The sequence below is a fragment of the Triturus cristatus genome, chromosome 3_1 (genome assembly GCF_964204655.1).
Source record: "Triturus cristatus chromosome 3_1, aTriCri1.1, whole genome shotgun sequence".
Taxonomy (NCBI): Eukaryota; Metazoa; Chordata; class Amphibia; order Caudata; family Salamandridae; genus Triturus; species Triturus cristatus.
Window position 1 is genome coordinate 973,139,402 of NC_140583.1, and position 12,594 is coordinate 973,151,995.

Here is a 12,594-nt window from a genome sequence, read left to right on the forward strand (position 1 = left end):
ACTGATCAAGAGGCATGACTTCATTAGATAAAGAATATTCATGTTCATATTGCCAAAATGCCTGTGTTTGTAATTTAGAGTCACATGTGTAGTCTACATCTGTTGCGGTGAGTGAGTTGGCACACTGTATCCTTTGCGAATGTAAAGCTTTTGTATTTGGAATGCTGGCTTTTGTGACAACCTCTAAGGCTGGCACTAGAGTCACAACAATTATTTGTTTCCCCTGAGCCAGTGCTCTCACCACAGCAGTCTGTGCTGCCGTCAAAGTTTTTTCTGATGGTGCAAAACGCATTTCAGCATTGGTATGCTGTGACAGCATAGTTAACAGAATGTAACCTGGCTATATACAGAGATGTAAGTTCTGTCATAAAGTGTCACCTTCTTTTTAATATTGTATGCCATTCACCACAACCATGGCGACCGGTACCTATAAACGAGCTGAAGGAATCCCTCTCCAGCCACAACCATGCACCAGAGTGCAGAACCCAGGCCGTGAGAGCATGGCTTGTCTGATCTGGTTCTAAGCATTACAACCTTTGGTCTCTCCTTGCTCGGGCAGACGAGAGAATGGCAACCCTATTAGACTACAAGGGCGGCCGCCTTTGCCTTGAATACACCAAATTAACAAATGATTAGTGTAGGCCTCGGCGCTCCGCCACTGGTCTCCAGGGACCGACGTGGTCTGGGTCCAGTCAGAGGTGGGGGTGACTGCCTAGCGGCGCACGTCTCCAGCACAGACCCCCATAATCTCATGCACAGCTTCGCCTCTGACCATATCCCTTAATAAACCTCTGTTTATGTTGTAGACAGGCCCAGGGTGACGCAGCAGTCAAACCCGATGGATAACAGCGCTTCTAAATCCGTTTGCTCACAAGGACTGCCTGCTTTGTACCAATTTGCATTTCGGATTATGGGTGCGAAAACACATTGACGATAGCAGTCTAATGTCCTATTACTTACCGGTAATCTTCATTACTCCGGGTCCCGTAGTCCTCGACACCTTCAATGACAAGTGAGATGTACTATCTCACTGACAGAAAAAAGAACGAAGGAATGCTGGACCTACCCTCCCCCCTCCCACTGGGAGTACATAAGGCGTACAGGTCCCAGAATTCCTCCTGAAATACCAAGCCACAATGAAGGCCGGCAGACAGGGAGGGAGGGAAGTCATGAAGGTGTCGAGGACTACGGGACCCGGAGTAATGAACATTACAGGTAAGTAATAGGACATTACCCCCTAGTCCCTACGTCCTCGACACCTTCAATGACAAGTGAGAAATACCAAAGCAGACACTGGCATTCATACCAGAAACACAACAAACAGCCAGGATAGCAAAACAAACCCAGAGATTTATTGGAGACAAACAAGAAAAAAACATCAGGAGCGAACAGAGCTCAACACCCCCAACGCAAAACTCCCATCATCCCCCAACACATTGAGGAGCCGATAATACCTGATGAAAGTATTAGAAGAGGCCCACAAGGCTCTACAAATCTCAGAGAGAGGAACACCCCAAACCTCCGCCCAAGAGGCAGCCACCCCCCTCGTAGAACGTCCCTGAACCCCCAAAGGAGGAGGAGACCCAGACAGAGAGTAGGCCAAGGAAATGACTTGCTTCAGCCAACGACAAATCGACACAGAAGAAGCCCTACCCCCAAGTGAAGCAACCCCAAAGGAGACAAAAAGGGAGTCCGACTTGCGAAACACCGCCGTGCGATCAAGATAAATGCGCAAAGCCCGGCACACGTCCAACAAGGACCACCGGAGACCACCAGGGGAATCCAAAGCAGAGCCCAAGGCAGGCAACACCAATTCCTGGCACCGGTGAAACTGCGAAGAAACCTTCGGCACAAAAGAAGAATCAAGGCGCAGCACCACCCCACCCTCCGTGAAGGACAGTAAAGGAGCACGCGCCATCAAGGCCCCCAACTCCCCAAGACGACGAGCAGAGGTGACAGCCACCAGAAAAACCACCTTGAGAGTAAGAAACTTCAAATCCACCTCATCCAATGGCTCAAAAGGAGGGCCGATCAAGACCCGAAGAACCAACGGCAAATCCCAAAGGGGAAAAGAAGGACGAGGCACAGGACGAGAAATGGTAAAACTGCAGAGAAGGCGAGAGACCAAGTCCTCAACATCCGAAATATTCCCCCACGGGGAACGAAACGCCCGAACCGCGGCCCACTGGGCACGCAGAGTAGACACAGCCAAACCCTTCTCGAAACCCTCCCACAAAAACTGAAGCACCACCAGCAAGGAGCACAACAAAGGGGAGAGGCCCAACGCCGAACACCAACGGCCAAAAGTACCCCAATGCCGATCATAAGCTTTGAGGGTAGAAGGCCGCCGGGAACGCTGAAGAGCCACAGCTAAATGTTCCGGGAAACCGCGCCGCCACCAACCCTGCCTCTCAACCTCCACACCGACAACCTCAACCGGAGAAGAGATAGGGCTGGGGAAGACCGCAGAGGAGACGGGGACAGGGGAAGAAACCAGGGACCTCGCACCGCCAAGTGACGAACCGTCGGAAACCAGGAACTCCGAGGCCGAAACGTCAGGACCGCCACCACCTCCCGATCCTCCTGACACAGACGGGCCAGGAACCGGGGAATCAGAGCCAGAGGATGAAAGGCATAGAGGAGCCGAGACGGCCAAGGAAGCGACAGAGCGTCCACCCCCCAGCAACCTTCTTGCAGAAACCGGGAGCAGAAGCGAGGAAGCTGCGCATTGTGCCGGGAGGCAAAGAGGTCCAGAAAGGGACGCCCAAACCTCCCGCACACAAGCCGAAATGCAACCGGGGTGAGAGACAACTCCAGAGAATCCGGAAAGCAACGACTCAGGACATCCGCCACACAATTGTCCACCCCCCCGAAGATGAACTGCTGTCAGAGACAGCAGATGGCCCTCCGCCCAACAAAACAGGGGAACAACCACCGCATTCAAAGAGGCCGAACGAATCCCCCCTTGATTATTCAGATAAGCCACCGTCACCATATTGTCAGACCGAACCAACACGTTCCGACCGAGCAACAGACCCCGAAACCCCATCACAGCCTGGAAACCGCTGTGAGCTCTCGCCAGTTGGACGACCGGCGGCTCTCCAGGAGGGACCAACGACCCTGAAGGGAGCGAGACCCCAAGGTCGCACCCCAACCCAATGCGCTGGCATCTGTTGTCAAGACCAGAGACGGGGAAGACTGCAGAGGCAGACCCAGCGACAGATGGCCCCTCACAGACCACCACAGAAGAACCGGGAGGACCACAGGAGACACAGGAATAAGAACCTCCAAATTGCGGGACAGGGGATCCCAGAGAGACAGGAGGTACACCCAAAGGGGGCGCAGATAAAAACGCGCCCAGGCCACCGTAAAAACGGTTGCCGCCATCAGACCCATAAGACGCAACCAAAGGCACACCGGAAAGGCACCCCCCACCCTGAAACGACGAGCAAGGGACACCAACGTCACAAGCCGAGGTTCGGGGAGGAACACACGGTTCAGATCCGAACGGAAGCGGGCCCCAATGAAAACCATGTCCTGAGACGGCGTCAGCTGACACTTGGGGATGTTGATCAGGAAACCATGGGCCCTCAACGCCGAACACACCACCTCCCGGGCCTCCAACAACAGGACCCGAGTGGGAGCATGGACCAACCAGTCGTCCAAGTACGGGTATACCATCACCCCTTGGAGAGTTCTTAGGAACCAGAAAGATCAGGGAATAAAAGCCCTCCCCTATCTCCAAAGGAGGAACCTCCTGAATGGCACCCTTTCGAAGAAGATCCACAATCCCTTGAGAAAGATGAGCTCGTTTGAAACAGCCCGAAGGCCAGGGAATCTGCCGAACCCCTGAATCCGGAGGTGGCACCAAAAACTCCAGAGTATAACCGAGGCGAATGATCTCCAACACCCAGATGTCGGAACAAGACTGAACCCAGGCAGCCAGGAAGAAGCGCAGCCGCCCTCCAACCAACAACCCGGGAACCACCGCCAAAGAGTCAGGAACGCGGCTTGGCAGGCGGAGGGGACCTAGCCTTACGATCCCGACCCCGGCCAGAAGCAAACCTTCCCTGGCCCCTCACAAACTGTCTATGAGAGGCAGGACGAAAGAAAGACTTGGACTTAGAAGGGACAGGAGCAGAAGTGGAGACCTTAAATGAAGAAGAATGTTTCTTTTCCTTAAACAGTTTATGCAACTTGGCCTCCAACTCCCCCCCAAACAACATAGTACCCTGGAAAGGCAACCGCAAAGCGCACGCCTTCTGTGCAGAGTCAGTCTTCCAGTCCTTAAGGACAAGACTGCGACGAGCCGCCACACAAGCCCCTCCGGACAGTGCAGAAGCACGCACCACGTCAAAGGAGACATCGGAAAGAAGCTCCACCTGACGCTCGATCTGCTCAAGCAACCCGGAACAGTCAGTGGCATTGTCCATGGATTGATAGAGAGACTTCAGGTCAGAAAGCAGAGACTGCGAAACATAAGTGCCATAGATTCCAGCCCGCAAGGCCAGGTGGGAACCAGAATAAACTTTCCGGAGCGCAACATCCACCTTCTTGTCTACAGGATCCTTCAGCACAGTGTCCTCAGCCAGGGAAGTGCGCCCCACCAAACTAGCCACAAAGGAGTCAATAGGGATAGAATCCGGAAGGGCCGAAGCCATATCTTGCAGGGGATAAAGGCGAGCCATGAAGCGCGGAATCAAAATGCGATCAGGATCAGCCCACTCCCGCTTCAGAACATCCTTAATGAAGGGATGGACAGGAACATCAACTGTGGCGGCACTCTGAAACTGACGCAACAAAGGCCCCTTAGAGGTACTCGGAGCGTCCTCATCCAGGAACCCCATGTTCTCTTTAACATGCTTCAGAGTAGACGGCAACGCGTCCTTGTCCACATATTTGCCCTTCAATTCACCATCCCCCAACCAAGCAGACTCATCGCCAGAAGAGTCCGAAGAAACCAGAGCAGGGCACCTGCGACGGGCCCCAACATCACCCATCTCGGACAAAGTCTCCCGGATCAAGCGCTTAAGACGCGCATCGCCACCACCATCTTCACGGCGTCTAGACCTGGCAGGGGAAGGAGACCTGGAAGCATCAGAAGAAGAAGAAGAGGAAGACTTCTCACGATGATGCCGGTTCTTTGACCGTTTCCCCATGGCAGTAGAACACCACAAACACAGCCAAAATCACCACAGCAGTAAACCGCTATGCGGTACTCACCCCACCGGCCCGTTTTTAACGACCAGCCCACAGCCGGGAACATCGAGGCGTCTGACTTCCGTCCCGCCGTCACAAAACTGGAAGTCAGGCAGGCCGAAACTGGAAGGGGAAGGAAGCTGCAGCCAATCCAGGAGCAGCACACCAGCCGCACCCCCTAGCAAGCCTGGCAGGCCAGGAGGGGCGGCCATCGGGCCAGAGGAAAGCCAGCGCGGTATCACCACCGCCGCACGGCAGAACAAACCAGGAAAGCCCGCGCCACTCCCCCCAAGCCAGGCAGGGAGGGAGAGGCCCTCGACGAAGGACCGCCAACCGAAGATCGACCAGCGACCTCCGAGTAAGTTGAAATCCAGCAAAAAGGCAGGAGCACCCCTGCTCCCGCCACATCCTCACACTGTCAGCATGACAGAAAAAAGAACAGGAGGAATGCTGGGACATGTACGCCTTATGTACTCCCAGTGGGAGGGGGGAGGGTAGGTCCAGCATTCCTTTGTTCTTTTTTCTGTCAGTGAGATAGTACATCTCTCTTGTCATTGAAGGTGTCGAGGACGTAGGGACCAGGGGGTAATGACTTTGATCTGGATTGCCCAGAAAGGAAGTTGTTGCCTTCTCTCCCACTAATGGGGGCAGAACGCGGGCGCCAGCGCCACGGGGGAGCCAGCGAGGTTTGAAAGCGGCATTTCATAAAGCACACGAGGGGGCCGGGTAGCCATGAACTATATGGCATTACGGCCACAAGTGACAGACCAGCCATTTTATACCCCAGACCGAGGGGTTGCGAGGGACAGAAACAGAACACTCTATTGTGAGGTTTCTTGCACCAGTACCAACTGCTTGTAAGAAAGGAGGATTATTACCATTACATTCTAAGGGGGTAGCAGACACTCACAAGTTAAACAATTGGGCGCTATATAAATATGCAAAAACTTAAAATAATATGAGTATCAGCTGGTGTGTGTGTGCCCCAGTGGACAAGTTTCTGTTAGTGCATATGTATGTTGATTGATATATATGTGAGTGTCAGCAGATGTGTGTATGTTATTTCCATTATGAGTGCCAATGTACATGAATTTAAGCGTGCACGCATGCAGAACTCTGTCATTTTATGCATATATATTAATACATGTCTGAGAATCAGTTTGTGCAGGAAGGAGTGAGGACAATTTTTGTCCGTGTTTCATGCTGTGATGTTAGTGTAGGTGTTGTAAAGATTTGCAGAATTAAGGGGCAGTGAGCGTTTCCACTAAATTCTGTTACCACACAACAGTTTCAGTGAAGTTGTCACTTGAGCTCTGACTTTACAAGGCAGTTTACACCAGAATACTCAGTTAACACTGGCTCTGACTTTTAAAATTTATTTTGAAAAGTATTTCTTGGTCCGAAAATCCCAGAGTAAATTACTCAGAAAAACAAGCATTTGCAATGCAATGGGTCTCACATTTACATGAATTTGAGCTATTGACATTGCAAATAAAAATGCCTTTTATTTTTGCTTTAGTTTTTAAAACCTAAATAAAAGGCATTGTCATTTACAATGCAATTACTTGATTAATGCTTCACAAAGGGAAAACAAAGATAACATTTTCAATAACCAATAGCTCAAAACAATGTCATTGCGAGACCTATTGCATTGTAAATGCTTGTTTTTAATAAGGCATTGTCGTTGAGGTTGTGGGGCTGACCTCACAGGTATTACATGATAAGGGGAACAGTCATCCCACCCCACATGGGTGCAGTATAACACAGGAGCTTGTGCTAATGCCTACTCCTTGCCATATAAATGATTAACTGAATCTGGAACGAGGTCAGAGGAGGCAGGTAAAATTACTATTTCTCCCTCTGGGCAATCCATGCAAACTCTGGTGGCCAATCGCTTTTGGCCAATAGTCTGTAGCCGGATGACAAGTTCTCCCAAAGAGAACATGATTGGACGTTGGATTTCCCCTCCATTTGGAGTTGCATTTTGTATAAGCGATGCAGACACTCACTCTTGTATCTGGTGTTTCCACCTGGATATTGTCACTCAATGCTACTGTCGCTAAGCAATCAATTAGGCTGCTGTGAACTATTGTGACTTCTGCCTCGCTATTCAGCATGGTCAGAGCCCACTCCCCGCTGAGAAGCAGTGTCCTCAATATACATGGCATGCTTGATTATGAGTCCAGCTACCTTTTTAGTTTTTAATTGAGGTTTTGACTGTTTAGGTTTGTCTTCTTTTTTCATTTTATAGTCAGGTGAGCGTTGTGAGGCCTTCCGCTGCTTCACATACACCTCTGATCTGCGCTCTGACCACCCACCTCTCTCTGAGTGTTTTTCAGATGACTTCTGAAAGGAACAAGATGAATGTGTTTAAGTATCCTGATATCTGTCAAGCATTTTAATATTATCACTGTTACATAAATTATAGCACTTGTAAGTGGCTTCCTGTTGAGGAGACATACCCCCAATGTGATATTTTCTTTATTTTTCTCATTATACCACTTCTTCTTCACAGAAGATTTGGGTGCTTGCTTAAAGTTATCCTTTTCAGAATTGCTCTAAATTTGTGGGTTGCTAGGTTTGGCTTCTAACTTATTTCTACCCACTGTTGTGTAGGTTTCTTCAATAATGTTAGGTAATTTGGTTTGTTCTCCCAGAGCCAAATCCCTAAGGTGATGGATAACAGCCAAAGCTGCTGATTGCTCTTTAATGTTACTTAACATAATGGTGGATATGGCGGCAAAATGGCTTATCAATTTCATCCCCAAATCCAGGGCAGGGGCTGCCCCATACTCATTTTAAATCTGTTTAAGCACTTCTGGCATAACAGCTAATGAAGGTGTACCAAGAGTTCTGGTATATACTGTAGCGAAGACTGTGCCCCAAGTGGTGCAGTCTTCCACTGGAGGAGCCATCCCCATCGGCAAGCATATTGTTAGAATCCTATATTTTTCCTGGGGTCCTGTTTGGGGGAAGACTGCTTCAAGCTGACTTGTTTTTTGTGCAATCTAGAATGGAATTTCCTCCTGTTTGATGGGAACTTACCCATGACTGCAGCGATTGTTTTTGGGCTGATGCCCAGTGTAGCCAATTGTGGTTGTGCAGTTTAAGCAGCCCTTGCAGGATTTATTGTCATTGTACAAATTACGAACTGTGTCAAACGTCTATATATTCTGATGAAGTCTGTGTAAAATGCATGTACTTGTGGTGTTGTCAGAGCTGTTATGTTTGCATATGGTGTGTAGCTGGCTAAGACTGGCCTGTTGCTCTCTCATTGCTAAGGGGACCTAGTCTTACTTCAGCTGTGGTATGTGGTAGGGCGTCTTCGAACCACTTTTGCTGTTCTTGGTATGTCAATTGTGTTTCATAAACGGTGTAGTTATTAGGGACTGCAGCTTGAGCATAAGTATGAAAAAGTCATGATATTTCATTTGCTGCTAGTAATGTAACCCATGAACAGACAACCGCTGTCCTAAATGCTTCATGGGCCTCAACCACAAAGGTAACGTCACCACCTACAAGGGGCAGTCCACAATGTTGGAGAGGTTGAGTAACCTCATGTCTGCAGTTCTCTAATATGTTTATTGCTCCGTCTTCAGCCATATAAATATGTTGTATCAGAGAGGGTATCACTATGGGGTGATCCTTTGAAAGTTTCAAGCATGAACAACCTGCAGCCAATAGATAGTGGTTCCCTACTCAACTGAAGATGATTTTTCCCTAACACCAAGGACATTTCGTGTTATGCGGGGAGTGGGGGTCGTTAGCCATACAAAAGAATACTACTCAGGCAGTCCAATAAATAAGAACCCAAGCTAGAATGTTGGTGATGCCGGATTGTGCCAGACTGATTCTATGCACACCCTCAGGAAATGTTGGCCTGCAGTCTTGCTAGCCCACAGTGCACCATATGTACCCATAAAATCTGACAAGGTAACAAATGTATTGTGCAACCTCATGACATGACAACCCTGACTCCCCAAGGAAATCATGGTGGCAGATCTTGAAATTTTTGCTGTGGTTACTTATGCATACCCAAAGAAATACACAACCTGCAGGTTCAATATTTATTGAAACGTTGTGATTCTTGAGTAAATTATGCTATAATCTATAGAAGAACACAGAAGAATGTAATAAGCATTAGGAGAATGGTGAAGAAGATAACCAGTTCATCCATTTTGCTTATTACAGAGAATATATGCTTGCATACAAGTTCTGTAATATGTTGGACTCCTACCTAGCACATCCTAGTGGAAATCTGCCAAATCCCTGTTGGGTGATCGAACTCCCCATTGCCTGTGGGTAAGTGTTATCAGTCTGCCTGTCCTAATCGAAAGCACAGCATTCCTCCTCGCAGAGGTAAACTGGAATCTGCTGGGCTGAAATGCGACATGCAGTGATCTCACAGTGTCAGCGAAATGCTCCTCTAACTTAAACAAGGAAGTTAAGCTGATATATAAAAAAATATCACCTATGCTGCCACGACAAAGCCCCAGTCAGGTCGCTATTTGTTAATTCTATTGTGATATCTCTGTCGCCGAACAGGTAATAATAAATAACATAATTGTGCGTACTTTTGTACAGAACGTTCAAGGTATTGTGATAATGTGCCTATGAAGTGGAGATGTAAGCAAAGTCAGTTCAGGGAATATTATCCTGCACAAGCACCCAAATGAATGTGTGCCAAATGTCACTCTGTTTAAGCAAGGAGGCAACTTTAGAAACATGAGCATGTAAAATGGTGATGTTTCTACCTGGGTCTATCCTATCGATGTGACAGGTGGAGGGCCATGAAGTGAGGAAGAAGAAATTGTGTTACTGATGCAGAATCTCTTTTCCAAGGTAAATGTCCCACCATTGGACAAACATGGAAGGGTTGCGGGCAAGAAAATAATTTTGTAACGGTGTGCAAAGAGAAAGAGAAAATGATTGCGTCACATAGAGGAGAGAAAATGGATGTCTGAAAGTTCCAGAAATACCCTAGTTACACCCACAAGACCTCGCAGCGACACCACTTGAGGCAAGAGGAAACTAAACAAAGTCGATCGTCATCGAATTCATCCTCCAAAAGTTCTTCAATGTCACTGTTGAGAGACAGTGAAGAAGATGACTGTGCAATGATGATGTAAACAGGTGAACATTGGGAGCACAGGGGTTTGGTTTCATGCAGAGAAGAGTCCAAGAGAGATCACCACATGAAACAATAAAGCTCCTTTGCACATTATCCCAAGACAACTTAAAAGTGAATGATTGTTCCATACATTTTGTCATCGATAGCGGTGCATCGATGAACATAATGCTGGCAGAGAAGTACAATTAACTGTTGCTGGTGTCAGTCTCATACCTTCATAGACAAAAGCATACACCTGGCCTGCCTCTAAGTCATCGTAAGGTCAAGGATCATTTGTAGCCACCATGTGACACAAGAAGATGAATGTACAGCACCAATTCATGTTCTTTTAAAAGTACTTCTTTGAGTGCATATTTACTAAGTTTCATTACTGCTGCAGACATGGGTCTGATTTTCCTCAACTAAAACATAAATGCTCATGCCGACATAGTGAGTCAGTTCCCATCATTGTTTCATGGTCTGGGAAAGCTTGAGACCATGAATGTGCAACTGCACATCAACGAGGACATGCGCCCTGTTGCTCAATGACGTCAGCGAATTGCTTTTCACCTGCAGGAAGCTGTTGAGAAAGAACTGGAAACATTGTTAAAGCATGATATCATTCAAGCTCTACAGGTCCGACGCCATAGGTTTCACCCATAGTGTTGGTGCCTAAAAAGGACATGCATTGTGCTCTGTGCATCTGCATTGACATGTGTCAAGCTAATAAGGCCATTAAGAGAGAACGACATCCTGGTCCACACATTGCAGGTATGATTACACAACTGAATGGTGCCAAAGTCTTTTCTTGTCTCGATCTGAAGAAAGGGTATCATCAACTTGAACTAGAGGAAAACTCCAGCATTGTTACCACCTTCTCGACCCATATTGGCTCGTCCAGATATAAAAACACTACATTTTGGGGTGTGGTCAGCTTAAGAACCTTTTCAAGATGTCATTCAACTTATAATACAGCCTGCCAACCAGGCTTTACAAACTATGGTGATCAGGGCCGGACTGGCTACCAGGCGTTTTGTCATGCTGCAGAGCTGGGGGCTGATGTCACTGCGGTGGGGGCTAATTTCGTTGATGGAGACCTTCGTGTGCTTCGAAATAAACAAAGTAAAACAAATTTCGTTCAGCACACGCAGGTCCCCATCAACGAAATCAGCCCCCAGCTCGGCAGCATGTCAAAACGCCCGGTAGCCAGTCCGGCCCTGATGGTGATGATAGACTGCCATGTTCTTTTGAAGTGGCCCCAAATACCAAAGTCCTGACACAAGTATGCCACTTGCTGGCTGATGCTAGTCTCACTTTGAACGCAGTCAAGTGTGAGTTTCATCAACCTTAACTTAAGTTCTTTGGGCATATTTTCTCTGAAAAGAGGATGACACCTAATCCAGCTAAAATACAAGCCTTGTTGTCCACTAATCCACCCCAAGATGTAACAATCCTGTGATCTTTCCTTGGCATGGCTAGTTACTGGCCCTGGTATATTCACGATTTTGCCACAGTCAGTGCCCCGTTGAGAGACTTGACAAAAAAGTGCGCTGGGTTCAAGTGGTGAAGAAAATCAAACAATAAATTGAGAATATTACTGAAATGCCTATTTTGGTATTACATTTCATACTGAAATTGTATTTGTTGCCAGCCCAGTGGGGTTGGGTGCGATCCTTGCCCAACACAGTGGACACAACAACGCTCAAAGGCATATTGTTGCTTATGCAAGCCAGAGTCTGTCACAGACCAAGCGTGCTTACTCACAACCTGAGACATGAACATCTGACTGGGATGTATGATGTATTCAAGCATGCTTTTACAACGCATGCCTTTACACTGCGGGCAATACAACTAACGTGTTGTTACCACGCGTTCCATTACAACGCAAGTTGTTACAATGACTTGCCTTAGGGAAGCGCTGAACTTTGGAATAGTATATTTTACTATTCCAACTCCAGTATGTGCAACAGTAGGGAAGGTGTTGGATTTAAAATTCAACAATGCGTTCCCTAAAGCAAGTTGCTGTAACGACTTGCGTTGTAATGGAACGCGTGGTAACAACGCGATCATTGTAGTGCCTGCGTTGGAATAGCACTGCGGAGTTCTGTCTGTAAACTAGGCCTGGGCTAAAATTCCGTTCCGCTTGTGGAAATTGCGATAATTTGACATTTTCGTGGTCCGCGGAGAGCGCGAAAATGTCAAAATTTCCGCAATCCGCATTTTACCGGAAATTTTTTGCTTGCTCGCGCTGTAAAATAATACATTCTCGCATGCGCGCGATCGCC

General features: G+C 47.9%; 1 protein-coding gene across 1 annotated transcript; it reads right to left on the reverse strand.

Annotated features, from left to right (window-relative positions):
- Positions 1-3,998: 3,998 nt before the first annotated feature.
- Positions 3,999-5,159, reverse strand: LOC146861343 (lamina-associated polypeptide 2, isoforms alpha/zeta-like). Its single transcript, XM_085646231.1, has one exon. The coding sequence runs from the start codon at positions 5,157-5,159 to the stop codon at positions 3,999-4,001; it is 1,161 nt and encodes a 386-aa protein (XP_085502357.1).
- Positions 5,160-12,594: the final 7,435 nt, after the last annotated feature.

Excerpts from the sequence above, each read along its gene's own strand:
- LOC146861343 (XM_085646231.1), bottom strand. The coding sequence starts at position 5,159 with ATGGGGAAACGGTCAAAGAACCGGCATCATCGTGAGAAGTCTTCCTCT.